The following is a 26,591-nucleotide window of genomic DNA, read 5'->3' as shown; positions in this document are numbered from 1 at the left end:
TGAATTACAGATCAGAAAAGCCTTGTCATCTTCTCTGCTGGCATAAAATATTTAACTAGTACCAAAGTATAGAGTTATTCTCATTGGTTTTTTCCTTATGACACTTCTGTAAAAGTCTTATTTTCATTTATTTAACAGATAATCAATCCACTTGACCCATTTGAAGGTATAGAAAAAATAAGAATATACTTGCATATTTCAATGTGAAGTCTTTACCTAAATTTCTAAAAGTTCAGCTTTGAGTTAAATAACGCTTAAGGACTAATCATTACTTTATGTACTTCTCGTGCAAAGCTACTGTTTACCTTCTTTACTTTCTTGAGTATACCATTGTACTCCATCTCTATACAAATCAATTATTTTAGCTACTTCTGGCTGATCACTCTTGAATTTTTTTCCTTTTCTAGTTTATGTTACACACTGGAAGTTAATTATGAACCTTAGTGTCACTTCTTCAGTTTAACCTTGACTTCTGGACAGCAAAAACCATTCCCAATATAGTTCCCTAAAATAGGAATTATTACATGATGACCTAACTTAAGAGGTCATCAAAAAACATTTGTATTAATAAAAGGCTTAGAAGACAAAGCAGAGGTCTATTTCCCATAGTATAGACCAAGGGTCAGCAAACTCTTAAAGGGCCAGATGGTAAATATTTTAGGCTTGTGGATCTTGCAGTCTCTAAAGACAACTGTTGAGCTCTGTCACTAGTGTGAAAACAACCACAGATAATAAGTACATTTTAAACAAACAGGTGAGGCTTTATTCCAATAAACTTCAGTAAAGCGGGTGGCCAGCCCATTGTATTTTGCTAGTTCCAGATATAGACAAAAGGGAAGGAAGGGTTGAGAAAAAAAGATGACATACACAGGATCACTCCAAAAGGACTGGTTCATTCTACTGTATCATCCTGATAACCAAATTCCTGAAGAGAATAAAGAGCCCTTGACATCTGAGCTGTGGTGGGGTCAGGATCATTTCTCCCATAATTTGTACTTTAGAATAAAAAATGTGGGTTATCCTTAATCTTGAATGTAATAAGCAACAGAAAAAGCTACCAAATTTGTTTGCATTGGGAAGTAATCATATTTAAAAAGAAATCTGAAACTGTTTACCCAGATAAGCAGGATACTGAAATTACTGAGGGGTCATGTGTATGCTAGAGGACAGCCTGTTGTTCTCTAATGAGCCTAATGTTCTCGTTATACAGGCATTCCTTCTGTGAGTCCTCATAAGGTTGAGTAAAGGAGCCAAAATTATCCTAACAGGAAAATATTCACTAATTAACAGACTCCCCTAATAAGTCTCCACCCACATATTCCTCCCTCCCAGTTTAATACTAGCTTGCATTCCAGCCCCTTTTCATCATTATCCAACATTGCTATGAAAAAATAAAGCAGACTGATTGCTAGTCTGACAACAACAAAAAGATTTTAAGGATTTATTGAAGATAATGAAAAGCCACTGGGAAATAAGGATACAGCAGAATTAAATTAGTCCAGTTAACAGTAAAAGAGAGTAAGTGTCTAAAGGATGACAAGAGAACAGGCTTTTCTAAAGAAAATGAATTAAATATCGAAGGATTGATGGAGGCATTGAGGGAACTGAAGAAATCCTTTAAAATTTTTATAGAAATGATTGATTGTGATGTGAAAGATGAATATTAAATTGAGAGTTTCAGTTTATGTTATTGTAAGTTTGATATTATGGCCAACAAAACCTTGATTCCCTCTGTATTAATTCTAAGAATTAGCATATTGTTGACATTATAACTTAATATTTTTGTTGAAGTAAATGAAAATAAACTTTTTATCAATCTTAATTTCATTTTTCAAGATACATTCCCAAGTCAGACTTTCTTCCTACTTTTTGCTATGAAATTTTTTTTCTGATTTTGTTGGATTTATTTAAAGTAGCCTTTTCTTAATACCAATTTTTCTCAGCTAAAACGGTCTTCTTCCATCTGCCTAGACCCACATACAAAGGGGGAAAAAAGGAGGAGAGGGAAATAAATGAATAAGAGGATTTTATGAAATATGAAATCAAATCTTATTTCTAGGTTAGATCTATTGTCAGTATGTTCAAAGTTGTAAACTTTGTATTTACTTTCAAAAGTAACATTCTTTTAGACTATTTCTCTTTATATCTTAGTGTTCCTAAGATTCTCCTGTTCTCTTGGGCTTGAACATTTGGAGTGTCATGTTTACATCTTTCTGTTTCATCTTCCCCATAAGCAAATAGTCATAAGATATCACCTTTCCTTTTGATATGTATCTCAAATTTGTTTTTTCTACCACCATTTGGGCCCATATTTCTTCACTTGAACTACTTATGACATTAATCTGCTATATAAATTTCCTGCCATTGATTTCTCTGTCCATTTACATTCTTTATTGCTACTGTCAGAATAGGGTTTTATTTGTTTTATTATTTATTGTAAGACTTCAATCACCATCTGTTCCTTTGTTATAAAACTTTTGTTTACTTCCCATTGATTATAAAATATAAACCTTTTAGCATTTCATTCAATTTCAGTCATCTCATTCAGTTTCAGTCATTATTTATCATTTATTATTCCAGTAAACCAAATTTAATATTTACTGTGGGATAGGCACTGTATCAGAATAGGGAATTAAGATGAATTAGCATACAGTCTTTGCCCTCAGGGAGATCACGGTCTAATGGATGAATCAGACATATAAATAAATAAACACAAAAATATACAATGATGGTTTATAGAAGGGGATGAACTCTACCTGATTAAAGACAGTCAAGTTTAGCAGAGAAGAGATAACATTTAAGCCAGATTGTAGAAGATGAACAATGAATATGAAGGAGTAGGGATTTATTAAGTACCTAGTGTTAGGGGTTTTAAGAAGGAAGAACATTTGTTAAGGAAATGGTATGTGCAGAAGTATGGAAGTACCTTTATGTGGGATGTAATTAATACTTGATATTGTAGGGAAGATGACATGTATTATTCTGAGGTCTCTGTAGTAGTTGATAGTGAAGGGTCCAGTAAACTGAGTGGGAAAGAAAGTGGTCAGCTCTTTACTTTAGAAAAATCTTTTGAATTAGTGAGAGATTTGATAGACGTGGTTGTTAGGATTGATACTGTAAATGGCATGCTTACTATGTGCTAGGTCCTTTACCAAGTACATAAAATTTCTTATTCCATCCTCATAAACACTTGTGAGTTAAGTACTATTATTTTCCTTCTTTTACTGTTAAGAAAATTAGATTTAGAGTTGTCAAGAAACTTTTTCCAGATCACACAGGTGGTAAATGATTGAAATGGGGTAAAACCTGGCCATTCTTCTTATAGGCAATTGTTGTTCTATCTAGTAGTAAAGGAGAGAAGTGGGAGATGAGAGATAAAAAAAGACAATGCCTAGAATTCTCTGCCTTAGGTGTATACATAGTATTTATTTGATTCATTAAGATAGAAATGCCTAGGGAAGAACAGGGTTTGTAGGAATGAAAATGTTAACTTTTATTTTGGACATACTGACTTGAAGATGTCTGTGCATCTTTACTGGTTTAGAAGTCCAGTACCAGTTGAAATAAAGACCTTGAGTAGAGATACACATTTAGAAATAATTAGCCTATTTGTGTTAAAGTCATGGATGTAAATGATGGTAGAAATGCAACCCTAGTGATCATTAACTTTTGAGATATAAGCAGAGACTGTCTTTGTCTGTCTCCATTATAGGCTCCTCTTCCTAAATTTAGCTTCAAACAAGTAAGAGAAAGTGGTGTTGAAGAAGCCAAAGGGAGAAATGGGGACTTCAAGAATGCTGAAGTAGTTGATGGCAGTTGTCATTGAGACTCAAATGTATTCAATATAACTATTGAACTGGACAATTACAGTGTCATTTTGATGTCATTAAGAGCTGTTTTAGAGGTCTAGTGGAGGAGAGCAAAAGCTGGTAAAAATGTGGGATTGCGTGCCAGATTTGAGAAGCTTGGCTACAAAGGAATGATGAAAGCCATAGACTGAAGCAGAATCATGTGAGAGACTTGAGCATACTTGTAACTTGAGGGGAAGAAGCAAGTAAAGAGAGAGGTTCAAAAGAACAAGAGAAGGAGTAATTAAGGTAGTAAATAAAAATTCCTTGAACTTGGAAGTGATGTTCCTCAGGGGCTGCTGCTGTGCTGCTGCTAAGTCGCTTCAGTCGTGTCTGACTCTGTGCGACCCCAGAGACGGCAGCCCGCCAGGCTCGAGGAGTTAAAGGTGAACATAGCTGCCTCTGAACTCTCTAGAGACAGAGAGACCGTGGGCAGATGACCTAACCATGGAGCTAACAGTGTCTGCCCCTTGTAGTGATTATCATTCTTGGCACAAAAAAAGAATTCAGAAATTATAGCTAATATTATGCAGATGTTTGTAGATATAGAGACAGAACAGAATGTTCTTTGATAGCTTCTGTTTTCTCTATCCTGCTAAAAAGGGGAAGAGCAGTAATTAGGAAAGGAACCATAGGAAATTGGGGGAAAGTTTGAAATAGCCAGTATTGGAATACTAGAAGGTCCTGTTTAACCTAGATCACATAAAAAAAGATTGTCAGAGAGCTTTAAGAACATATTTAAGATCGGAAAATACAAGCTTATGGTGGTTATTAGCAGAAGGTTGTCCAGAAGGCCTTTCTTTTTTTTTTGGCAGCACTGCTCAGCTTATGGGATTGTACTTCCCTGATGAGGGCTTAAACCCCAGCTCTCAGCAGTGAAAGCTCAGAGTCCTGGACCACCAGGGAATTCCACCTCTGCTTTTCTGCATCCTATCTACCACTCAAACTCCAGCTCTTAGATTAACTTCTTCAAATGCTTCACCAGTGACCAAGTTCTATAGTTATTTCTTTATCCTTTGAACTTATGTTGCACCAAGAATCTTTTTACATATACTGTTTATTTGGCAATTAATTAAGCAACTTTGGCACCTTTTTTTTTTATTGTTTTCTTAAGCTCTTATTTTTATGTAATTTCTATGTTTGTATATCTTTCTTAGATGATAAGCTGTCAAGAACTCAAAGTTAGTGAGACCACCATGATTTTATATTTATTGGTAGTCATACAACCACTAATACTTAGCACCTTATTTGCAGATATTTGTTGATTATTCTGTATAAAATGGTAAAGGTTTTTTATAGTACATTGAACATGGCAGAAATGCATCTGTAAAGAATCTTCTCTTGTTTTAGCTTATAAGCCTTTGGGCATATTTAGAGACATTTGGGGTAGGTCAGTCATCAGTTATACTGGGTAAACTAAGTTCTGTCAAAGTCCAAATTGGTCCAAATTGCACTACATTGCCAGTAGACTCCTCCCCCACTGCCCTGCCTCACAATGTCTGTTATAAAAAGCTGTATTTTAATAATAAAGACAACTAAAAAAATGTTTCCCTTCTAGTGTGTCCTTAAACATTTATATTCTTAAGATCATATCAGTGTACACTTAATTTTGTATCCTTTTTTAATTATAAACATGTTTCATGATTCAAATTTCATAACTGTTTTAGTAGCTGCATAATATGTTCTAAATTGACACACTATAATTTACTTAACCAATATGTCAATATGCCTAAAATGTCAGTATGCCTAAAATAGGGAAATAATTATTTTTTAGTATAATGGATAATGTTGCACTAAACATCTTTGTGCATATCATTTTTTCTTATGAATTATTTCTTTAGGAAAAATTCCCAGAAGTGGAATTACAGGATCAAAGGGTATGAACATTTTATGGCTCTTAATATGTGCCAGTAGAATGTTTTTGAGCATTAATGCAGCCATTGGTTTTAAATGGCCTGAAATGGATTTCAGCATTTGATCAGGACTAAACCCTTCAGTCTAGGGTTAGGTTGGCAGGTGTTTCAAAGTTTTTATTTTATCATGTTCACTAGTTAATTTCATATTCTTTCTGTTTTGTGAAGTAATTTATAAGACAGGTATTATTTTGAATTCACCTTTCTGTTAATGCTTAGTGGAAAATAAAATGTTGTTGCTTTTTTATCATATGCTTTGATTAAGTATACATTATTATCTATTTGTAGGACTTGATTAGAGACCAAGGGTTTCGTAGTGATGGAGGTAAGTAGTGATTTCAATTTAAAACAAACAAAAAAACACCCCGGGAAGAATGCAATTGCTTTGCTGCTTGTCTCCTTTATATTTGCTTCTTTCATGAAACACAGACACAGAGAAAAATATGTAGAGAAAAATAAAAAATTGTTTGCTTTTCTTTAGTAATTATCATTTATCTCTAATAAAATTTTAACTGATTTTAAATTTTAACTCCAGAAACAGAGAAAAAGAGAGGACATAAAAGGGAGTCTTAAATGTGACATCTACAATTTTTTAATGTTTTTATCAAATCATTTTACCCATTTTATTCCTATCTCCACTAATACTTAAAGACTGAGCAATCAGGTTTTTTTACAATCAGTTAAAACTTGACTTCTTAAATCATTCTTGGGGAGAATCCCTGGGATTACCTGCTACAGCTTGTCAGTTTGATAGACACTGTCAACTACTTCCCTTCAGCTTTCTAGAAGGCCCTGGAAGATAAATTTTATAGCGTGGACTCCTAATAGAAAAGCCCAGTTCCCCTCTTACTAGTCCAATAAATAAAATAAGCAAATGAGAGATCGAATGGAGATTTCTTAAAGAATTTTTATCAGCTGTTTACTCTGGCACCCAGTGAATATTGGGGTCATAGCAAAACATTATTTTAGAAAATACTTTTTAAAATAAGAGTTTATCCCCATAAGATTTTTGTAAGAGATGCTGTTTGAAACAGTCTTGACATTTTCTTTCAGGTGGTCCTTTATGCTTCCCTCTTCAACTGTCGTCTGTTTAATAAGGAAGCCCTGCAGTGCCCACGTACTTTGTTTAGAGTCAGTCTTTTCACTGTGACCCTGCTTTATATTCAAAATATCTAAGCCCAGATGCAAAGATACTTTATGTCAAATGTTGCATGAACCATCTTTTTTATGTTTCTATATACTTGTGGACTTACCAAAATAATAAGCCTGTGTTATGTACTCTGGACTTAGTATTTATTATATGTAGTACATAGTTACAAAAGTTTTTTTTTCCTGTTTGTTATTCCATGAACCCACCAATTAATGTTGCTGCCAGTTTGACTTTCGTATGCTTTAATAGCTGTGGCTTTGATAATTTTGCCCAGTACATTCAGCATTTAAATGTTGCCATCACGTTAGCATCACAGAGTTAACTTAGTCATAAAAATTGCCTGCTTAGTACCAAAAATCAAACAGCATTTATCCTTTATATGAATCACTTTTAAAAGAATGATTGGAATTTTATGAAAATAAGCAGTTTTTTAAACATCCATAATTATTTTGTGAAGCAGGCTTCAACTCATCTTATTTATTCCCCGTGATTTCTTTCATTTCTTCTGTGTCTGTCTTCCTGTGTTTGCCTGCTCCTCTCTTTCTCTTCTAACAGCCCCTTTGAACCAGCTGATGCGCTGTCTTCGGAAATACCAATCCCGGACTCCCAGTCCCCTCCTACATTCTGTCCCCAGTGAAATAGTGTTTGATTTTGAGCCTGGCCCAGTGTTCAGAGGTAGTTGGGCTCTTCTTTCTTGTTTTCACCCAAAGCAAATTAAATATAAACAACAGATGCTGTTTGTGTCTCACCCTCACAGTGTGTTTGTAAGTGTGAGAGTTTTCAGTGCTAAATTTCTGCTTGGCCTGGCTGGAGTGCTCTGAATGTGCTTCTCACACATACTCACTTCCACAAGCTTTCTGTATGCTGTCTGTCATAAATGTTTAAAAGCAAGAGCTGAAACTTCCATCTTGTTTTTTGTTAATACTAACTTTTGGTCTTGATAATTTCCTAAACTCAGGGGGTGGCAGCAAATAATGTGGGGAGGGTTTTCTTCAAGCTGAATTTCTTTTACTTTAATCCATTTAGGTGATAACCTTGATGGTTGCTAATATCAATTTTTTTGGTTTTTAAAAAATGGAAATCCCTATTATGAGTTCTTATTAGACTTTTGGCTTTGACTTTTTGTAATATGTATTCTTTTTTTTTTTTTAAACATAAGCCATGTATATTTTATATCAAAACTAGGGAACTTAAAGAAGATCTGTAATGTATTTGAAGTATTTTAGCATACTTTAGAAAATTAAGATTGATACTTTGAGTTATGCTCTCATATGAGGGGAGAGTGTAGCAGTATAATTTCACCCATCCATTTTATTTCACCATTCTTTAACTAGTGGTTAAACTAATTCTTAAAAATTTAAGTCAAAATTTAGACAAGTGTCTTGCTCTAAATATTTTTAAAGAATTATATTTACTGGTTTTTGCTAGTGTCTGTTACTTATTCTGAATGAATGATGGTTTTCAGATTTTTGCTCTTTCTGCCCAACTTTCTCAGAGAATCCATGGAATGGGCTGGAAGTTATAGAGAACTGAGTAGTGTAATTAAAGTAAGTGATGCAGTACAGCACTGAGTAGATCAGGATTGTGAAGCCTGGGTAAACAGTTAAGGCTTCATGATGTTGAAATATTATCAATGGAAGGCAGAATACGGATTGTAGTTAATAGATACTACAGTTAATAACTGTAGTTTTTAACTACAGTTTGTAGTTAAACTACAGATTGTAGTTAATAGATACTCCAGGTGTCATTTTCTTTTAGAAATTGCATGTGAGATCATGGAAATTACACATGATGACATATGTGGTGTAGTAATGATGAAATTTCTATACAGTTTTAACATTTTAAATGTTGCCATTAGTATTTTGATCCTTGTCCTTTGAGAGAGAATGACTTTTTAACTTGAGAGTAGTTACCTACTTTTTTTTAAAAATGGAAGTCTTTTCGTTCTGTTTGTGCAATATTAACTGACATCTCAGTCCTGCTTAGCTATACTCAGGCTCCACCAGGAGTCATTACCCTGAACCCCTCTGAACCAGGTGCTTTCTGTACATGAATTGGAATTTTTGCTCAGTCAGCACTTGGAAGAAAAAGTATCCATCAGAAAGGTGAGTCCATTTTCAAAGAGTGTAGCCCTTGGACTCATTTTGCTGATAAAATATTTCCGTTTGTAGTAACTTGGCTGAGATGCCATTGCACTTTACTTGTTCTCATTTTATAGGCAGAGATTTTTCAGAAAGTCTTGAGAAACCTACTTGGCTTTGTTGCCATTAACTTTGTTGTGCAGGTAAAATTAATCTTTGTTTAGCAAAATAAAGCTCCAGAAACCAATGACAGTGACCAGTATCTCTCTTAAATAGTGTATAGTATGTAGTAGGATTTTTTTAAATTTTAGTGGCTAATATGAAAGAGTTAGATAATGTCAATATTAAGGCCATTATTAGAAAATGTTTCCATTTGGAGCATTTCTCTCTTTTTTATTATTATTATTGATTGGCTCTTAATGTCACATAATTAAAGTTTATTTTTTATGTTTGCTTTTAAATTGATTTTGCTTTTTGGTTTTTTTGGTCAAAGAAAAAATTGGGATATATTTAAGATTGTTTTTCTCCTAGGCTCTGCAGCAGTAAGCAAAGTATATATCTATAATCATATATTTTAAAGGTTATTAAATTGACCAAAATGCTAAAACTGTAAAACTAAAAGAAACTATAGTTTTTAAATTTATAATTAATCACCAAATGAGGCCCTCTTTTTGCCTGTCCTTTCCTAATGGTCAGTATTAAAACATGCACTGCATTTTTTAAAATAAGTCTACATCTCCCTGCACCCTCTGCCCCCAGTAAGCTAACATACTTGATCCTCCTTTAATAGATAAATTTTTCCTTTCACTAACTTAGGATCAACCACAGGTTTATCCGCCACACCCCCTGCCTCATTACCTGGCTCACTCTCTAATGTGAAAGCATTGCAGAAATCTCCAGGACCTCAGCGAGAAAGAAAGTCCTCTTCATCCTCAGAAGACAGGAATCGAATGGTGAGAGTATATGTCTTTTTTCCTCTGAAGTGCTTTCTTCTTAGAAATCATTAAGAGCTGATAGTTTTTTGCTTAAAGCATATTCCCACAATGTTGATTTTTGCTCTCAACTCTAATATAATTGAGTAAAAGGCAGTTTGGGAAGAGTTAGAATAGTGTTCTGTTTCTGAACTATGGAAAGAGAGTAAGCCGGTATTTTAGGAAGCATTAGGCATATATGTTTTAAAGAGTTGGTCTGAAATTCAAATATCTACCAAAGGACATTTTTTCCTATTGAAAAATTAAATTTATGCTGTAACTTAAATATTTATTAAAAACTAATCACATTAGCAGTAGTGCACTAGTATATATTGGCTAAGTGGATTCTCTATCATACCAGAGTTTTGTATGTGTTGATAACATTTTTGAGAGAGAGATTGGATCAGATAAGATATATGAAGTAAGTTAGTACTGACTGGGAGAAAGTAATTAAGATTATCAACAGTTGCCTAGTACCTTAACTCAAATTTTTGGCCTTTGGAGCCAAAGCTAGTCGCAAATGTGTAGTGCTTACTTATCTTGCCCCAGTAGTCTTCCAAATGATTTTTTTTTTTAAGTTGCTTTATTTTATTGATTTTAATACTGAAATTTAATATAACATTTCTGCTCATAACCAATAAATAATTTTCATTTTTACTGAATTATTTCCATCCTAATATTGACTTAGTTCTTAAACTTAAGTTGTGTATTGTAAGAATCATCTTCGTATTATTCCTCTAGAGTATAGTTTTGTTTTGTTTCTCCCCAAAGTTCTTATTCTCTTCTTATGTCCGTTTCAGAAATAGAGGAATGTACTTAGTGTCAAACATAAAGTGTTCCTTTTTTGTTTGCTTTGGCTTGACTTTTGCCTTATTTTTATCAAGAAAACGCTTGGTAGACGGGATTCAAGTGACGATTGGGAGATTCCTGATGGACAGATCACAGTGGGACAAAGAATTGGATCAGGGTCATTTGGGACAGTCTACAAGGGAAAGTGGCATGGTACGTATGTCATACAGTGATCCTGTCACAACTTTTGTTAAAAAGAAAATGTCAAAGGGAGTATTCACTGTTTGTATCATTAAGCTGTTTTGATCAGACGCAAGAGTTCCCCAAAGGTTTTTATCAAAAATTATGGGAAATAAAAATTGGATTCACAGTAACCAGAAGTCCTCTCATTATACTTCAGTAATAATTTTTTAAAGATGATGATCGTCCGGATGAGCTAGTCACCAAGATATTTTTTTTTATAAGTCTTTCTGTTGGTAATTTTATTTATATTATAAACCACAAGTAAACATATAAAAAGAGAACTTAACCAAAGGAAGAAATGACCAGTAAACATATAAAAAATGTTCAGTCTCACTACTTGTGAAAGAATTAAAAATTCAAAAAATAGAAATCATCATTGCTTCTTAAGTGACTTATCTTTCTTTGAAAAAATAAATGGACAAAAAATTATTTTAATTGATTGTTTAGAGTTGTGATTGTAATGCTGCTGGTGGGAAAGTAAATTGCTATGAATTTTCTGGAGGGCAGTTTGGCAATATGTATATGGAGCCAATAATTTTATATGTAGAACATGAACAAACAGATGTGTAAGTATATTCATTGGAGATTTAATATTAATGAGAAATGGAAATAACTTAAAATGCCCATTAAAAGAAGATTGGATTATACTGATAATGTCCATATATAATTATATAGACAGTAAAATGGTATGGCAGATCTATATTTATTGATATGGAAAAGTTTCAGTGGTATATTTTAAAAGCAGCATGTATAATATCCCATACTATGACGCTACATATATATATCATAATTTTCTAAATGACCATCAATATTTTAGTATATATCTTTTCTAGGTTGTCTTTTTCGTGTGTGTGTGTTAGTCAGTTGTGTCTGACTCTTGGTAATCCCATAGACTGTAGCCCACTAGGCTCCTCTGTCCATGGGATTCTCCAGGCAAGAATGCTGGAGTGGGTTGCCATTTCCTTTTCCAGAGGATCTTCCCAACTCAGGGGTCAAACCTAGGTCCCCTGCATTGCAGGCAGGTTCTTTACTGCTGAGCCACCAGGGAAGCCCCTGTCCTTTTCGTATATATTTATAAATGTTATATAATATTTATAAATAAATATATAAATATTTATGTAAATACCTTTAATTATGGGACATTCATCACTGAGACTGCATATATTAAATATATATATTATATATATATAAATTTATAAATAAATATATAAATATTTATAATACTGCGTACTTTTAAGAGCCTAGTAAGGAATACAACAGGTCTCCCCATGTGGCACTAGTGATAAAGAGTCCACACTGCCAACGCAAAAGATACAAGAGATGTGGGTTCGATCTCTGGGTCAGGAGGATCCCCTGGAGGAGGGCATGGCAACCCACTCTGGTATTCTTGCTTGGACAATCTCAAGGACAGAGGAGCCTGGCAGACTGTAGTCCACAGGGTCACAAAGAGTCAGACACGACTGAAGTGACTGAGTATACACACAGAGTATACAGGAGTAGGTTAACAGTGATCATTTTTGAATGACATGATTATGAGAGATTTTTATTTTATTCCTTACGCTTTTAAAATGTTTAATTTTTTAAGTTTGTTAGTTTTTTTTCTATAAGCACTTGATAATCAGGAAAAATCAATGTTAGTTTAATTATATTAATGTTAAGTTTAATTATATTGAAATATACATGCAAATAAGTGCACTTTAATGTACAGGTAGCTAAAATTTTGCAACGTTAACACATTTGGTCAATAAACAGAGCATTCCCAGAACTCTAGAAGTCCTTTTCATGTCCCCCACCCTCAAGAGTAGCCACTATCCATACCTGAATAGACATAATAATACAGTATGCACTCCTTTGTATCTGGTCCTTTTTACACAATATTGTTTATAAGATTCATCTGTATTATCGTATGTAGTTGTAGGTTATTCATTCTCTATATAGTGTTCATTGTGTGACTATAGGCATGACTATATACCGTGTGACCAGCATTTGAATAGTTTCCAGTTTGGGGCTTTTATAAACACTGCTGCTATGAATATTCTTAGCACCTGTCATTTAGTGAACATATGTGTCCATGGTGGTTGGTATATATCTAGGAAAGACTTGTGGGGCCAGTAGTCCATTCTAAAGGAGATAGGTCCTGGGTGTTCATTGGAGGGACTGATGCTAAAGCTGAAACTCCAATACTTTGGCCACCTCATGTGAAGAGTTGACTCACTGGAAAACATCCTGATGCTGGGAGGGATTGGGGGCAGGAGGAAAAGGGGACGACAGAGGATGAGATGGCTGGATGGCATCACCGACTCGATGGACGTGAGTCTGGGTGAACTCCGGGAGTTGGTGATGGACAGGGACCCCTAGTGTGCTACGATTCATGGGGTCGCAAAGAGTCGGACACAACTAAGCGACTGATCTGAACTGAAGTAGATATTAACACAGTGTTTCGTGTGGTTGTACCAATTTATACACCTTTTGGCAATGTGTAAGAATTCTACCTGTTTCATATAAAGTTTTTTTTTAAATAATTTTTCAAAGTAAAAGCAATAAGTGATCCATGGATTTGAAGGAAGTGTTAAATACTCTGATAAAGAAGTTTGCAGTTTTCTATTTCCACAAAGTTTCGTTCTGCCTGTCATCTACAGTTTTAACATTCAGTTAGTGAATGCATCTAATTTAGTTTTGCTAAATAGCTAGGAAAATATCATGGGTATTTAATTGGTTAAACTAAATTTCCAAGGGAAAAATGAGATAGGCTGGTTGTTTTTGAGGGAGGGGAGAACAGGGATTGGTATTTTAAAATACTAGTATAGGAGTGTCATTTTTAGTTTTTGTCTTTTGAAAATTAATGCCGTTTAGGTAGTTAAGGTATAATTTATTTGCAGTTTTGCAATGGTATGGTTTTAATGCTGTGGTAATTTGTGAAAATACCATAGAGTTTTTTATGTTTTTAAATTTTAATTAAAGATTGGAATGACATTTGGAATGGCAATTACCTTTTAGGTGATGTGGCAGTGAAAATGTTGAATGTGACAGCACCCACACCTCAGCAGTTACAGGCCTTCAAAAATGAAGTAGGAGTACTCAGGTAAGCTTGTGTAAATCATGTTTTCCAGAGAAGTTACCTTGATCAACTTGTGTTTTCCAGTGACAGCTCCTGTTAGCTTCACAGATTTACTCAAAATGGACAAAACAAAGTCTTTCTGAGTATATTTTGTCTTTGACTGTTTTCTTTTAAGTGGTATGCAATATTATATGGTACAGCTGATAAAAATATTAATCCTAGAGTGAATTAATGGAAACAGTGTTCGGATCATGAAAAGTGGTGCTTCTTCTTACGGGAATACTGCTCTCAAAATTCTAAGGTTATCAAAACACACTTAGAGATTGTATCAAACCTGGAACTTGAGGGAAATGAGCAAACTAGGGTATGTCCAGGCAAGGAGAACTTAGATGCGGAGGATTCTGGAACTATAACTTAGGGAGAAAATTGTCAACAGTACTGAGATGATAGGTCCATAGGAGGCTATTATGTTCAAAAGGGTATAAACTTGCTCTGTTTTATTCTAGAGAGTAGAACAGAGAAGCCAGTGATGAAAGTTACAGGAAAATGTTTTTCTAGTATGAACTACTTTAAAGGGAAGAAAGAAAAGAAGAGGGGACTTCCCTGGTGTCCAGTGGCTATTATTCCACACTTCCACTGCAGGGGCACAGATTCCATCCCTGGTGAAGGAACTTCAGATTCCCTGGTTGTGGAACATGAATTCCACATGCCGCACGATGTAGCCAAAAAAAAAGAAAAAGAAAAAAAGAATAGTGGGAACAGGCTACAGTCTCAGTGATGAATGTCCCATAATTAAAGGTATTTAAATAGTATCTAGTTGCCTATCTATGAGGTACACTAAAAAAGACATTTATGAAAAAGTTAGGGTGTTAGACTAGATAATTCCTAAAGTCTCATCTAAATTTATCCTGCTGCTGCCTTGCTAAAAAATACCTTTTTCTGACAGCATCTTATTGATAAGTAGAGTGCTTTGGCCCTGGTTTTGTGTTTTGTTTTTTTTTTAACATTTGCTAAAGTGTATCAACATTTACTATTTCCTGTTATGTTTCTTTTTACAGGAAAACGCGACATGTGAATATCCTCCTCTTCATGGGTTATTCAACAAAGCCACAACTGGCTATTGTTACCCAGTGGTGTGAGGGCTCCAGTTTATATCATCATCTCCACATCATTGAGACCAAATTCGAGATGATCAAACTTATAGATATTGCACGGCAGACTGCACAGGGCATGGAGTAAGTTCCATTCTGTTAAATCTCATGTAAATTTTGAAGACCACTGAGGATGTTTTAAAGGTTTCAGCTATTATTCTTTTGACTTAAATTCCCAGTTACTCTCCAGCATCATATAGACACTTTTAACTAATGGCTAGCTATATGATATTAAGAAATAGAATAGTCTGTCTCTAGTACAGTCTTCAAAACATATATCAAATATTTGATAATATATATGTGACTGTGAATTTATGTTTACTATACTATAATTTCGCTAAGCAGTGAGGGATCAAAAGATAAAAATAGTCCCCCGGTGCCCCTGCAAAAATAAATCCACTGAAAAGTCATTAACAGTTACTGAAGTATATAAAATGATTGTTAATTATCCTTTCAAGTTATTTTCTCCATGTGCCCCTATTTTCTATTGCAAAATAATCATCTGTGTAAAATATAGTAAAAATAAAGTAAAAGTGAAAGTCTGCATTTTGATCCTTTTTGAGGATTTCAAGTTGACTAGTTCATTGAATTTTACTTTGTAATTTAAAAGATAAAAAAATTACTTTATAAAATTTATCATAGGCCAAAGTAAGAAATTGACTACCAAGGATAGATTTTGCATAAAGTGCAAATAAACAGTAAATAAATCAAAAGGTAAAATTAAATATATTTTGAAAGCACTTAGATGAAAAAATTTAAGTGAGTTAAATACAATTTTGAAGGTCCCATATGTAGTTTAAAAATATGCATGTATATTGAGTCAGTTTAACATTTTATAGTATACAGATGATTTTCACGTACATAGTCATCATGTCATTTAATTTTTATAAAATTATGAAGTACATATTTTATGTTTACAGACAAAGAAACTGAGGCTTCTAAATGACTTGTCTAGACTTCACATTTAATAAACAGCAGCAAAGATATTTAACTCAAAATTTTTGGCTCCCAACCATTATTCTTTCCCCATAACTACTATACCACTTTTGCATTATAAAATTAGAATAAAACAGTAAAAGAGTATACATGTATTAATACCTAAAACTCTGACTTAGGGTCATTTATAGCAAATAAGCATAGAACCAGGACTCAAAACCTGATCTAGCTCTTAAATCTTCCCACTGTCCTACCCTTTCTGTCAGAAAACTAGGCAGTATATTTGTAATTTAGATTGTTTATAAGTCTGTATTCAGCCAAAGTCCTTATTGCAGCAACTTATTACTTTATTCAGTAACATTCCCACTTTTCCAGTAGACTAAAACAGCCCCACCTCTGACTCTGAATCTGTTCAAATCTGAAAGGTTATATTAAAATCTTGCAAAGAGTAAACTGTGGCCACAATGGTAAACATTGAAAGAGAAACAAATCTCGTTCTGCTTTTACCCCACCAGTCTCTTTGCTGCTTCTTCAGCAGGCCAAGTATGCTCTTTGCTCAGGGCCTTTGTACTTGTTATTTTCTTTTTAGGATAAGTACTCCCGCCACCAAGTATTCATAGAGCTTCTCCCTTATGTCTCTGTTCCAATGTTGCCTTTTCAAGGAAGCCTTCCAGTGATCACCTTGTATAACTAAAACCTTCCTACCCCGCTCTGTCACCCTATGCCCCACGCTGTTTTTGTTTTTAACACCCAACTCCATATAACATTTGTTTATTGTCTGTCATCCCCACTAGAATACAAGCTATATGAGAGCAGGGGTTTATTGTTGTGCTCTTTGTTTTGTCTCTAATGCCTGAAACAAGGCCTGAGCTATGATAGATACATAAGACAAAAATTTTAAAATGAAACCATGATTACACACAACAGCATAATTATTGATAGGTTTACCTTCCAGAAGAGAGAGCAGCCACATCCTTGTTGTATCAAAAGTGAGAAATGTCAAGAAAAGGAAAAACAGTCAAAGACATAATCAAAGATTAACACAGAGGAAAAGGCTTTTGCTATACACAGAGGCAGCAGAGAATAGTATTAAATATTGTTTTAGAAACAGTGACTGGGCAGTGAAGTGCAGTGTTGATTAAGGTAAGAAGTGGAGGTAGAGAAAAACACTGTCCAATTGGAATTGTTCTGTGGTCTGGGATATAGTTAAGAGGCAGTATTTTCCCATTACTTTACAGTTTGGGATCTGTAAGTATAAACCTTTGCAGTCTATGTGTTTACTCTGAAATACTTTGTTTGCATTTTGAAGTAACTTAACTATATGATGAGTATATCTGGCTGTGAATGTAAATCATCCCATTAGTTTATCCTTTATCTTAATAGCTGAAAAATATTAATTATATAAGCCTTCTAACAGATTATATTTTTTATTGCCAGCTTAAATTTAACCAAAGAAGATACAATTCCTTTTTTTCCTTTTAGTTTTTATAAGACAATATATGCAACTGGTTAAATGTTCCAACACATCTTTAGTTCCTGAAGGCTTTGGCAGATTGAAAGTCCTCTTATTAAAGTGGCTATGTGGCTTTCAGGTTAAGGTGACCCATTTTTGTTTCCTTGAGATGCCACCAAAACTATAATAATGAAAATTGTTTTTAAGCATGAACATATAATGATGGAGAGGAAAAAAAGAATAGCAGTAATATTTTAGAAGCTAGAAAGCAGATGAAGAAGTAATAATAGACATAGTGCACCCAAAAAAACTAAATTATTAACTGGGTGTGGAAAAATAGAAGCCAACCTGATTTGTACCACAGAATCCTCAAGTCTCAAGAACTGGGAGTGTGAATTATTTCTGGAAGAGGAAAAGTACATAAATGAAAAGGCCTATCTGAAATGTTTCTCTGGATGCCTTCTCATGCTCTATGCCACTGGATGGACACCCGATTCCTACCCTGGCAGGACACTGGAAACATATTCTCTAGAGAGGAGAGAAAGTTTCTGGACTCAAGGAAAATGGGGTGTGGGGGTGGGGGGTGGGGTCGGGTGACTGCCTACTAAGTGATGAATGGAGAGTTCCCTAGTGCTCTCTCTTCATTTGTTTCCCAGAAGGCTGGCAGCCAAACCTTCCCCTTCAGGCAGGAGATTGGAAGACTCTTGTTTGAGGAATCTACCAGCCAAGAATAGAGACACAAAGATAGTGATATTAGGAATTCCATCTAGATGGGAGTACATGGGAGTTCAGAACAAGAATTCAATTTGTATGCTCCAAGCTTTCAGACTGTCTTTTAGTCTCACTTAGTCTGGGTAAAGACAAATTATCTCTCAATTACCAGACATCAGAGGGAAGGTCTCTTAGGCCAGTGACAGAGAACAAATGGGGGAAAGGAAACTAGGAATAAACAAACACAGTTCAAGGAGAAGGACTAACCTCTCCCCACCAACCCCTGCAAAAAAAACTGTTTATCAGTTTCCTCAGAGATAAAAGATATTCTGTGAAATAAGGACAGATGCTTTATAAGGAACATTCATATAACAATGTAAAAATGTTAAAATGCTGATATTTATAGTCAGCTGGAAATTACATTCCTTCCAATTATTTAAACTTTTAGATGTCAGGTTCCTCCTCCATTGTCCTTCACCATCTTTTCATCAAGTACAGAACAAGTTAGTTGTAGCTGACAAGTAGATCTGTAGACTATTTAAATAGTTGCTTAGTAATGGCCTTTACACAGCCCTCATTTCAAACTAGTCTGGCCCTGAATGATTTCCGGAGACTGTTCAAAATGATCTTTTCTGACTACTTTCCAAAACTGATTCTAAAGTTCCAGGATATAAGCAGAATAAGAGCATGCTGTCTCACTATTAAAGTACTGGGGTTGCAGCCATTCCTAGATAAAACCTTTAGGAATTAGGAAGATTGAATTATTGGGACTTTGAAATGTGTCCCCTTTATTGGATTACAAAATATAAGCCGACAGTAGATGAGTGACGTTTTTCCTGTGTGACTGTCTTCTCTCTTCAGCAAAAGATCATTTCTGATTCCTAGGTTTACTTTAAGAGAGCAGAGCTATTCTAGTGGCAGATAATTAAATTCATTCTTAGGAATCAGGATTCATATAGTATATGTTTATCATCTTCTCACCTGACAGTCATTGATTCTGCCAAAGGGCCAAGGTATTTAAAGAATAACATTACAAAGAAATTCCAGGAATTGTCGGTCTGTTGTGCTATTTCTTTTCAGGGCTTTTCATTTCAGTCTAATACTTACTGTATAATTTTAAATGTAGCATTATTAGAAAATTTACTAAATGTTTACTCAGGGAGGCACACAGAAAAAGTTGCAATCTGTTGTTCTCACAGGAGTGATATATTCTGATTGTAAGGTGATTAAAAATAATTTGAGGATAAATTCTTACAATTTACTTTAAAACCAATAATGAAGTGTATGCTTCTTTTTATTCATAGGTAAGCCTAGTTAAAAGAAAGATAGAAGGATGAATTGAAGCTGAGAAGATGGTAAACATGTATTAATGACTGAAAATAATTCTGGTTGATCAAAGAATATTTAATTATAGTAAACGTTATTTTCTGGCAGATAAAAATAGTAATTGAGAGGAGGATGCTGATAATCACAAAAAATGCAGATTGAAAGAAGTACTATTTTTTACCTACTAGAATTGCTAAAATGCCCAAATTCTGGCGAGATTAAGTATTGATAAAGATTAGGGGGATTGCTCACTGGGACACTCCTGATGCAGCCAACCACCCTGGGGATAACTTGGAAGGATCTATTAAAGTGTTTGGTCTACACCCAAGAAACAACCAGCTTTTGTTCCAAGAGAGGTATATTGAAGGAGATATACTACAGGAAAATATCTACTAGTGAAAATTTGGAAACATAAATGCTCATCACTAGAGGACTGCATAAATAAAGTATTGGCACATATGTGCAGGGAAAGAATATATAGCACAAATGAATAATATATGTTTCAACATCAGCTTTAAAGTATGTCAAATGAGAAAAGCAAGCTGCAGCATGAGACCACTTAAAATTGTAAAAACAAAACATTGCATATATTTTTAAATCTTATGTATATATATGTACAAATAGTAAACAAAACTTGGAAGGAGCTCAGTCAGTAGTAGTTATCTCCAGGATGGCAAAAAGAGTCTCAGATGGGGATGGCTTATCAAGGACAGAGGCTTTAGTTTTACCTACGTAAAATTCATGTGGTTTCCGTCTTTTTATTTAAGATTCTACAGTTGTGTTTTATTTTCACAACTTTCTTACAAGTGTAATTTTTTTTAAAAAGGCAGGAGGCAAATGTGTAAAAATTTAAAAGCATTAAGTGTAGTGAGGAAAAGTGGTTTCTACAATTAGCCTTTGTTGCAGTTTTACTTAATTTCAAAATATAAAGTATTATAAGGAAATGCATAATCACTATAGAAAACTTAGAAAATGTAAGCATAAGTAAGCACCAGTACTCTACTGAGAGAGAATTACTGTTAATGTTCAGATATGTAGTATTGTGTATCTTTTCAGAATTCTGTATTTTAATACTGTATACAGTGGTTTGTTGTTTTAAATACAGAATCACACTGGTTTTACTTTTATTTTACTTGCTCTTATTTTAGATGTCTTTACCGATCAATAAATATTATGTTCTAACTCCATCTCTGCTACTACTAGTGAGTGAGTGAGTGAGTCAAGTTGCTCAGTCGTGTCCGACTCTTTGCGACCCCATGGACTGTAGCCCACCAGGCTCCTTGGTCCATGGGATTTTCCAGGCATGAATACTGGAGTGGGTTGCCATTTCCAAGTATGTTTTGTGGGGTTTTTTATATACAGTGATACATTTAGCAGTTACATAATATTTGTTCCAAGTGCTGTTCTGTGTACTTTATATATACTATCTCATTTAATCCTTAGCAACCCTGTTGTTCAGTCGCAATGTCGTGTCTAACTCTTTGCAACCCCATAGACTGCAGCATGCCAGGCTTCCCTGCCCTTCACTATCTCCCTGAGTTTGCTCAAACTTATGTCTGTTGAGTCAGTAATGCCATCCAACCATCTCATCCTCTGCTACCCCCTTCTCCTTCTGTCTTCAGTCTTTCCCAGCATCACGGTCTTTTCCACCCTGCAGGTAGATACTGTTATTAACCTGTATTTATTTACTGGTGGAGAAACTACAGTTTAAGAGGCCAGGTGACTTGCCGCAAGCACTTTGGCTCCAGAGTGTATTTCCTTGACCTCTTCACTGTTCTGCTTCTTCAGTTTAGTTAGTCCTTTCACCATCTAAATGGGCCCTGGATGCCATGCAGCCATCATACTTCCACTCCCTGGGTTTTTACTCTTCCCCTCTCGTAGACCCTGTTGTATTTCTTTTATCCTCAGTCCTCCAATATCTCTTCTCTAAGAACTGTCAGCTGATAACCTCACTTGCCATTTTATTAAGTATTAGAAACACCCACCACAGTATCTTCCTACCTACTTACATTCATACTCAATTTTTCTGTCTCATCATTAAGAGGAAAAGCCAGTCCTTTCATTTTGTGCATGCATACCATCCCCTTTCTCCTACAGACTGACATCTTTTGAGTAGCGCTCTCCTGTTCAACTTCAGATTTTCCTTTTTTACTGGATTTTCTTGTGTTTTAAAACATCTTTCTTATGTTCATTTGGAAGAATATTGACAATTGTTAAACCTAGGTGCAAGTCACAGGATATTATGCTATTCTTTGATTTTTCTGCATTTTCATGCATAAAAGTTTTCATAATAAAGAAGTTGTGGGAGTCCTTTTCTTGACCCCACTTCCATCTCAAACTATCATTCCGTTCCTCTTCTTTCTTTTATAGTAAAACTTCTCAACTGAGTTGTCCTTACTCACTCTCTAAATTCTTCCCTTCCTGATTTTCTTGGACCCCACTCCAGTCAGGCTTTTGCCCCTGACACTTCACTGAAATATCTCTTAATAAGATAGTTAACATGTTGCTAGATCCAGTGGTTAAATACTCAGTCCTCAACCATCAGAAGTATATAATGCAGTTGATCACACTCTTCTTCATGAAACGTCTTCTTAATCCCTTAAACTCTACCACCTGGGAGCCTTTTAGAAAAGCTGAATTTTAACCACCACCTCATATCTACTGAATTGAAGGCTGCATTTTAAGATCCCTGAGTGATTCTAATCATTAATCATTCTAAAGTTTGAGAAGCATTACTTTATATTCTCCTAATTTTCCTTCTCCTTACTATCTGTTCCTTCTCAGCTAGTTCTTCAACTCCTTAACCTCTCTAAATATTGAAATAGTCCTTTGGTAATCTCATCAAGTTTCATGACTTAAAATACCATTTAATTTCCATTTCTGTGGCAGTCTCCAGCTAATTCATTTCGTCAGAACTCCAGACTGTCATATGTAACTGTGCTTAACATCTCTTGATTGTCCAGTGGACATCTCAGATGTAATATATCTGATTCTGAGGTCCTGATCTTTTTCCTCAAGGCTGCCCTTCTGCAGTCTTTTCATTGCAGTGACTGGCAGCTCTCTTCTTAGGCTGCTTGTATCTGACATTTTGTTCCTAGTCTTTGATGTCTTTCTTTTTCTTATACCATACTACCAATCTATTAATCAGCTCCAGTTATCTTTGTCTTTAAAGTATATCTAGGATCTTACTCTAATGGCAGAAAGAGAAGAAGAATTAAAGAGTCTCTTGATGAGGGTGGAAGAAGAGAGTGAAAAAGCTTAAGACTCAACATAAAAAGAAAACAGTAAGTAAGATCATGGCATCTGGTCCCATCACTCCATGGCAAATAGATGGGGAAACAATGGAAACAGTGACAGACTTTATTTCCTTGGGCTCCAGAATCACCGTGGACTGTGACTGCAGCCATGAAATTTAAAAGACGTTCCTTGGAAGGAAAGCTATGACAAACCTAGACAGTATATTAAAAAGTGAAGACAACACTTTGCTGACAGACATCCGTATAATCAAAGCTATGGTTTTTCATGTCATGTATGGATGTGAGAACTGGACCATAAAGAAGGCTGAGTGCTGAAGAATTGATGCCTTTGAGTTGTGGTGTTGGAGAAGACTCTTGAGAGTCCTTTGAACTGCAAGGAAACCAAACCAGTCAATCCTAAAGGAAATCAACCCTAAATATTCATTGCAAGGACTGATGCTGAAGCTCCAGTACTTTGGTCACCTGATGCAAAGAGCTGACTCATTGGTAAAGACCTTGATGCTGGGAAATACTGAAGGCAGGAGGAGAGGGGTTGACAGGATGAGGTGGTTAGATAGCATCACTGACTCAATGGACATGAATCTGAGCAAACTCCAGGAGATGGTAAAGGGCAAAGAAGCCTGGTGTGCTGCAGTCCATCCATGAGGTCGTAAAGAGTCAGACACGACTTAGCGACTGAACCGCAGCAAGAATCTCACAGCTTCTCATCACCTATTCTGCTGTTACCCTGATTCAGACCACAGTTACCTCTTGCCTGGGTGAGTGCCTTACTTCCACCCTTACCCACCTTCATTGTATTCTCAATTTAGTAGTCCTTTGAAGACTTCAGTCAGATTATGTTGCTCTTCTGCTCCTCCAGTGTCTTCACATTTCATACAGAAAGGAAGCCAGAGTACTTACACAATAGTTCTTAGAAGGTCACCACCACCACCTCCCTCCCGCACTGCCTATTCTACTCCCTCTCTCAGCTCATTTACTGCTCTTCTGCCTCTTGTTTTCTCATCCAAGCCAGGTTGCTTTGCTATTCGTAGAACGCAGGAAGCACACAGCTGCCGTGGGGTTTTGCCCTTGCTCGTCCCTCTGCCTGCTGTGTTCTTATCCCATATCTGTATGACTCTCTGTCCTCCTTTGAATCTTTACTCAAGCTGTCCTTTGAAAAGAGACCTTCCCTGGCCTGAAATTACAACCCCCTGAAACTCAGCATTTTCTCTCTCCCACCTACTTTTTTGCATCTTTTTTATATCTTCTGTACTACAATGCAAGCCCCTTTAGGGTAGGGATTTTCTGCTTAATTTCCAAGACTTAGAACAGTTGTTGCTTAGCACAGAGTGGGCTTTCAATAAATATGTGTTAAATAAATGAAAGAAAGAACCTAAGAAGGTAAACGTTATCTCCATTTTACACGTTAGAAATCCAGAGCTTCAGGAATTATGTCATGTACCCAAGGTCATACAGCTAATGAGTGATACAGTTGGATCTCAGAGCCAGATCTGCACATTCACAACCCATGTCCTTTCCTCTACGCCTTTCTGGTCACGGCACTTAGATCCTCTGGGCTCTAGTTTTCCCATCAGCGTAAGTGGCCTTATTGCCCTTTTGCTTGCCTCACAAAGAAACGCAAAGGTTATAAAATCAAATGATGTAAAAATATCCTGAGAACTTGAAAATGCTTTATATGTACAGGAGGGTGATAGTAATTATTTGGTTTTTTAATAGAAGTTTTACAATTTTTGCTTTTAGTTTTAGTTCTTCCACCTACTTCAAATTAGTATGAAGTAAGGATTGAAGTTTTTTTTTCCTTATATGGATATCCAATTGTTCCAGCAACAATGGTTGAAGTACCTATCATTTCCCACATTTAACTGTCTTGCTCTTATAAATAAACAAATACCATACTTCTGAATTTGTGTATTTAAGCTTATGAATGCTATTCTAAGAATAGCATAGTTTTTGCTATTCCGTCAATATCATCATATTCCGTATTTACAGTACACTCTCACTTGGTCTCTTCAGGCCAGTGGTGTACTTAAATTATGATGAGAGTATTTTCCAAAGAGAGATTATACCCTCTCTAATGTAAGTCCCAGCCGGGAAACAGGACATGCAGATATCATATTCATGGACTAGAAAACTCAGTATTATTAAGATGTCTATTTTTTCCAAATTGAAGTCTCAGCAGGATTTTGGTATAAATTCACAAGTTGATCCTAAAACATATATGGAAATACAGTGGCAAGAATAGTCAGTTTTAGTCACTCAGACAGTTTTGAAAAAGAACAAAGTTGAAGGACATTTAATGTGAGATTCAAAACTTTCTATAAGCCGCCACAGTAATCAAGACAGTGTAATTAATGACAGATGTGTGACTCAAAACAGGAAAGAAAGTCTAGACATATATCTATTATGTCTGTGATCAGTAAATTTTTTTTTTTTTAAACACCAAGATGCCAGGGCAGTTCATTAAGAAAGGATAGTCCTTTCAAAAAATGTTACTGGAGATTGATTCTCAGCCCTCTTGGAGGAGGTTTGTCTTACAGCTTCACCATCAGCAGTCGTCTTCTCTTCTAGAATTCCTCTCTGAGAATTCTGGCAGGATTCAGAATCCCCCTACCTTTTGGAACCCACCTCCTTATCCTCTCCCAGAGTCCTTTTCCTCTTAAAGCCCTCTTCCCTAGAATCTAGCTTTCACCAAAACTTCCTTCCTTTCAGTCTCCTCCTCCCCAAATTCTCACAGAGGCCCACTCCCAAATCCCCCTCGTCAGAGCTCTCACCTTACACCCCCTCTTTGCCTGAATCTCCCTCCACTCAGGGCCCCCTGTTCCCCCCCACCCCCGCCTATTCTCCCCAGAATCTTCCTCTCCTCAGAGTCCACGACCCCTGCATCGCCCTCCTTCAGAAGCTCCCTCTCCGCAATCCACTTTTCCCAGAACTGGCCCCCTAGAGCCCATTTTCACAAAATCTTCATCCTGGGACTTCTCTGATGACTAAGCCTCCTCGCTCCCCATGCAGGGGGGCCTGTGTTCCATCCCTGGTCAGCGAATTACATCCTGCCTGCCACTACCAAAGAAGACGCATGCCACAACTCATGCACAAGGAAAAGCAAAGATCCCATGTAACTAAGACCCGGCACAGCCAAATATATAAATATTTTAAAACAAACAAAATGTTACCGGAACAACTGTATATCCAAATAGGATAAATAACTAGCCCTTTTCTGGCACAAAATGTGAATATTCATTCAAAATGGATCAAAGGCCTAAGACTAAAAGCTGAACATCTAAAATCTAAAACCTCTAGAAGAAACAAAGGAGAAAATCACTGTAGCCTAAAGATTTCTTATGACGCAAAAATGTAGGTAAAGATTTCTTATGACACAAAAATTAAGAACCATAAAAGAAAAAATTAATAAATTAGACTTCATCAGAATTTAAAACTTCTGCTTTTCAAAAGGCACTTAAGAAAATGAAAAGACAAGCCATAGACTTGAAGATAATGTTTGCAGGACACATTATCTGATAAAAGAATTATATCCAAAGCATATGAAGAACTCTTACAATTTAGTTATAAGAAAAACTACCCAATGAAAAAATGGGCAAAAGATTGGAGTACTTTATTAAAGAAGATGAAAGAATGGCAAATAAGCACATGCAAAGATCCTCAACGTGTTAGACATTAAAGATAGACAGGGTAGCACTACACATCCG

At 35.6% G+C, this 26,591-nt stretch overlaps 1 protein-coding gene across 15 annotated transcripts in view; it reads left to right on the top strand.

Annotated features, from left to right (window-relative positions):
- The window catches only part of BRAF (B-Raf proto-oncogene, serine/threonine kinase), a 178,134-nt gene that overhangs the window by 105,750 nt on the left and 45,793 nt on the right, over window positions 1-26,591 (top strand). For 14 of the 15 annotated variants that reach the window (XM_070788255.1, XM_070788263.1, XM_070788254.1 and 11 more), the window contains 5 exons: window positions 6,050-6,086; window positions 9,809-9,945; window positions 10,848-10,965; window positions 13,993-14,077; window positions 15,112-15,288. In XM_070788255.1, the coding sequence (XP_070644356.1) occupies window positions 6,050-6,086; window positions 9,809-9,945; window positions 10,848-10,965; window positions 13,993-14,077; window positions 15,112-15,288 (554 nt within the window). Of the gene's footprint in view, window positions 1-6,049; window positions 6,087-7,466; window positions 7,587-9,808; window positions 9,946-10,847; window positions 10,966-13,992; window positions 14,078-15,111; window positions 15,289-26,591 lie in introns of all 15 variants that reach the window. The other variant, XM_070788268.1, reaches the window with a different exon arrangement.

This window comes from Bos indicus, chromosome 4 (genome assembly GCF_029378745.1).
Source record: "Bos indicus isolate NIAB-ARS_2022 breed Sahiwal x Tharparkar chromosome 4, NIAB-ARS_B.indTharparkar_mat_pri_1.0, whole genome shotgun sequence".
Classification (NCBI taxonomy): Eukaryota; Metazoa; Chordata; class Mammalia; order Artiodactyla; family Bovidae; genus Bos; species Bos indicus.
Note: the sequence above shows the minus strand (reverse complement) of the source record. Positions and strands in the feature narration are given on the sequence as shown.